Source organism: Plectropomus leopardus, unplaced genomic scaffold (genome assembly GCF_008729295.1).
Source record: "Plectropomus leopardus isolate mb unplaced genomic scaffold, YSFRI_Pleo_2.0 unplaced_scaffold11349, whole genome shotgun sequence".
Taxonomy (NCBI): domain Eukaryota; kingdom Metazoa; phylum Chordata; class Actinopteri; order Perciformes; family Serranidae; genus Plectropomus; species Plectropomus leopardus.
Genome location: NW_024612005.1, coordinates 1 through 3,242, shown reverse-complemented (window position 1 = coordinate 3,242; position 3,242 = coordinate 1). Strand labels below are relative to the sequence as shown.

The 3,242-nt window shown below is 37.9% G+C and overlaps 1 protein-coding gene across 1 annotated transcript; it reads right to left on the bottom strand.

The window, feature by feature from the left end:
- Positions 1–161: 161 nt before the first annotated feature.
- On the bottom strand, positions 162–2,838 carry LOC121963466 (zinc finger protein Eos-like; the record flags this gene model as incomplete). The annotated part of the gene is made up of 6 exons (XM_042513749.1): positions 2,198–2,838; positions 2,001–2,108; positions 1,614–1,916; positions 1,360–1,527; positions 431–583; positions 162–300 (listed from the first exon to the last, which is right to left on the bottom strand). Coding segments are annotated over exons 1-6 (911 nt in total), but the record flags the coding sequence as incomplete, so codon positions are not given.
- Positions 2,839–3,242: the final 404 nt, after the last annotated feature.

The window sequence follows — 3,242 nt, the reverse complement described above, 5'->3', positions numbered from 1 at the left end:
TACAGAAATATAAAGAATGTGGTCTTTGTCTAATTAAGTTAAGTTAAAGATATATCATTATGATGGTAAAACTGAAATTAAAAATAGAGTGTCCATGTTTAGGTTATACACATATATTTACACATGGATTGTCTTATTTAAAACATTTTTTTTTTAAAAACTCACCCAGAAACTTCTGCGGCGTTGACCTCTTGCGTTTGGTGGTGATGCCAATAGCCAGTCTATCCACAAGCTGGACTTTTTCATTAGATGGCTGGAGCACAGGTTTAGTGATCGTCTCCATGTTTACGGACTCTTCACCTACAAATAGAAAGCACCTTGTCATCAACATAACGACTAACTCATTCTGTGTATAAATAAGTTAAACTTGCTCTCTTCAATCTGTTTGCAATCATGCATTAGAGGGTTTCATGTTTGTGTGATATGTTACCCTGTGCTGTCTGTGCGTTGACAGCTGTCTGATGGTCCAGACTCTTCAAATAGCTATGGCAGCGCTCTAGATGTTCATCGAGAGTATTTTGTTGCTTGTAGCTGCGAGTACAGTAGCTACACTTGAAAGGTTTTCCCACCGTTGGAGAAGAAGCTGGAATTCAGAGAAAAAAATATTTAAGTAATATCTTCAGAGATAGACAAAATGACCAAAATTTCACCAAAGACGGTGGATACTGTTGATCGAATGTAATTTGCCAAGAAATATCATGTAATCTACTAAAGTGGTGTTGTTTATCACTATGTTTTTGGAAGGGGATTTTTAAAAAAATAAAGAATAACTAATTACTGGCTATCTTTGAGAGAATGGATTTCCCCATTGATAAGCAATTCCCATAATTTTTCGATGTTGCTCACCAATGACGCCAGAAAAACCGTTCAACCCTTTACCGCAACATTTCCTCTTACGAAGAGAATGACGTCAATTCGCCGAAATCCACTTTGCAAGAATCTTTTCTTCGAAAATGAACCTCTGAGACCCAAAGCGAACGACCAAGACCTACTGTAACTAGACTGTATAAGTCAACACCTATTGAATGTGTGTTCACAAATTGAGGCACTTACAGGATTTCCTGTTTTCAAAAACTGTAAATGTCACATTATTGTCATGTGTTTTACTGTAGATTCTGGAGAAGACCTACTTCCTCTGAGCTTCAAAGAAGGGGGTTGTTCTAATGAGTCCCCACTTCTGCTGCTTACTGTTGTTTCATAGATTTATACCTCATCACAATATGGATTAATGTTGCTATAGCACAGCTGAATCCACGAGGTTCAATAATTGACTAAGCACATTTTTTTTACAAATATCTTCATGGTGTATGATTGATGTGCTCGGTACTGTTGTATTGCACTTAAAGCTCACTGATTTACCTGCGTGTGTGCGTAGATGTCCAGCCAGGGCATCTCTCCGGCGACAAGCGTAGTTGCAAATGGGACATTTGAAAGGCTTCTCTCCTGAATGCAACTTGATGTGGCGCAACAAGTTCCCCTTTTGGGTGAAGGATGCGCCACACTGGTTGCACTGGAACGGCCTCTCGCCTATGAACACATAAATGGGCAGAGGACTTTAGATGCAAATCATTTGAAGTATTGCCTTTATTGTTAACACCGGCTTGTTCCCTCACCTGTGTGGCTACGCTTGTGCACCATCAGCACGTTGGGTCCGATGCAGATCATACCACACACCTCACACTGCAGCTTCCCATTGGGCAGCCGTATAGGTCCTGGTGAAGCAGCATTTGGACTGGCCATGTCATTGTAAACGCTTCCTCTGTCTTTTCCAGTCCCAGCGTACTCCACGTTGCCCTCTTCCATGGGGTCTCCCCTGTCATCCCTCCTACTGTCGTCCCTCACAGCCTCTCTGTTCTCTGGCTGCTGAGCACCTGGTGACTCATCATCGCTGCACAGCTCAACCTTGATGGAGTTTGCTGTGTGAGGAAAGGGGGGGTGCACATTTAATTTCATACATCAAGAGACAAAGTAGTCACAATAAAAACAAAAGAATAACTGACCACTAAGGGAGCGGTGTGGTGAGGACTGCTGACTGTTTGGAGATTTCGCTGAAGGACCCTGCAGCCTGCCATAAAAATCCTGTTCTGTTGATGACTCTCCTCCATTACCTGAAACACAAATATGCCCACATTATTAAAGTAAACATTAGACTGTACACACAAATGTATAGTAGTTTCTCCACTATTAATGAACTTGCCTTGTGCATATGAGCGTCCATTGCAGTCATCAGCATTCATTCTCTCACCAGATGCCTACCAGAAACAAGGTTTAAAAACAGATTTCCAATATTACTCTTCCCAATTCATCTAGAAATGTATTTTTTAAAAGATCCAGTCACATGAAAGTTGTATGAAACACATTGATACTATACAGAATATACTTACCATCTGTTTGTTGTTACAAGAACAAGGTAAAGAAAATAACTTTAGGCTTTCAATTCCAAGTGTCTAATAATAAGTGATAAACTACAATAAGTAATAAATTAATTTAGTAAACTTGGGTACTGCCCTGCTGTGTCTGTATCATGTAGATTCTTCTGCACCGTGGCAAGCAAATGAATATGAGAGGCTCCACATTTATAGAGAGCTAATGGCCAAGAGTGTCAGAGGAGGAGTTAAAGTACCGGGGATGGACAAAATGCTGAAACACCTTACATTATTAAGATAATCTCAGCAAAATTAAACAATGGTCATTGGTGCTTTTTTATATTTATGTAAACACCAACTCTACAACATCCCTGTGTACATTATAATGCTGTCTTTTAACTTCATTTGTCCAGCTTTGTTGTCCTCATTCCTACTAGCTGTTATGTCTATTTATGTGTAAGTACATTGATTGTAAGGCAGAAAAAAAATATGTGTACACACATTTGGCCTTTAAAAGTGATTCTAATTCATTAAGATATAAAGACCAAACTTTAATGATAGAAGAGAGGGAAATTTCGGATTAGAGCAGCACAAGAAGACAACCAGAGAAGGGAAAAATACAGATAATTAGAACGAAAAATAGATTATAACACAGATTTTCTTTTTAAAAATCTGAGTTAGAAAGCTACAGAATTAAATAGTACATTACCCACACTAATGTGCATACATATGTAAGGTATAATGCACATATTTTTATTTAATTTTTTTACTAATGCATATACTTCATTTTATATTTTTAATTTTCATTTTATTTTGACTTATTTTTTATTTTTATTGGTTTATATTATTGTATAATTTTAATTATAAATTAATGTT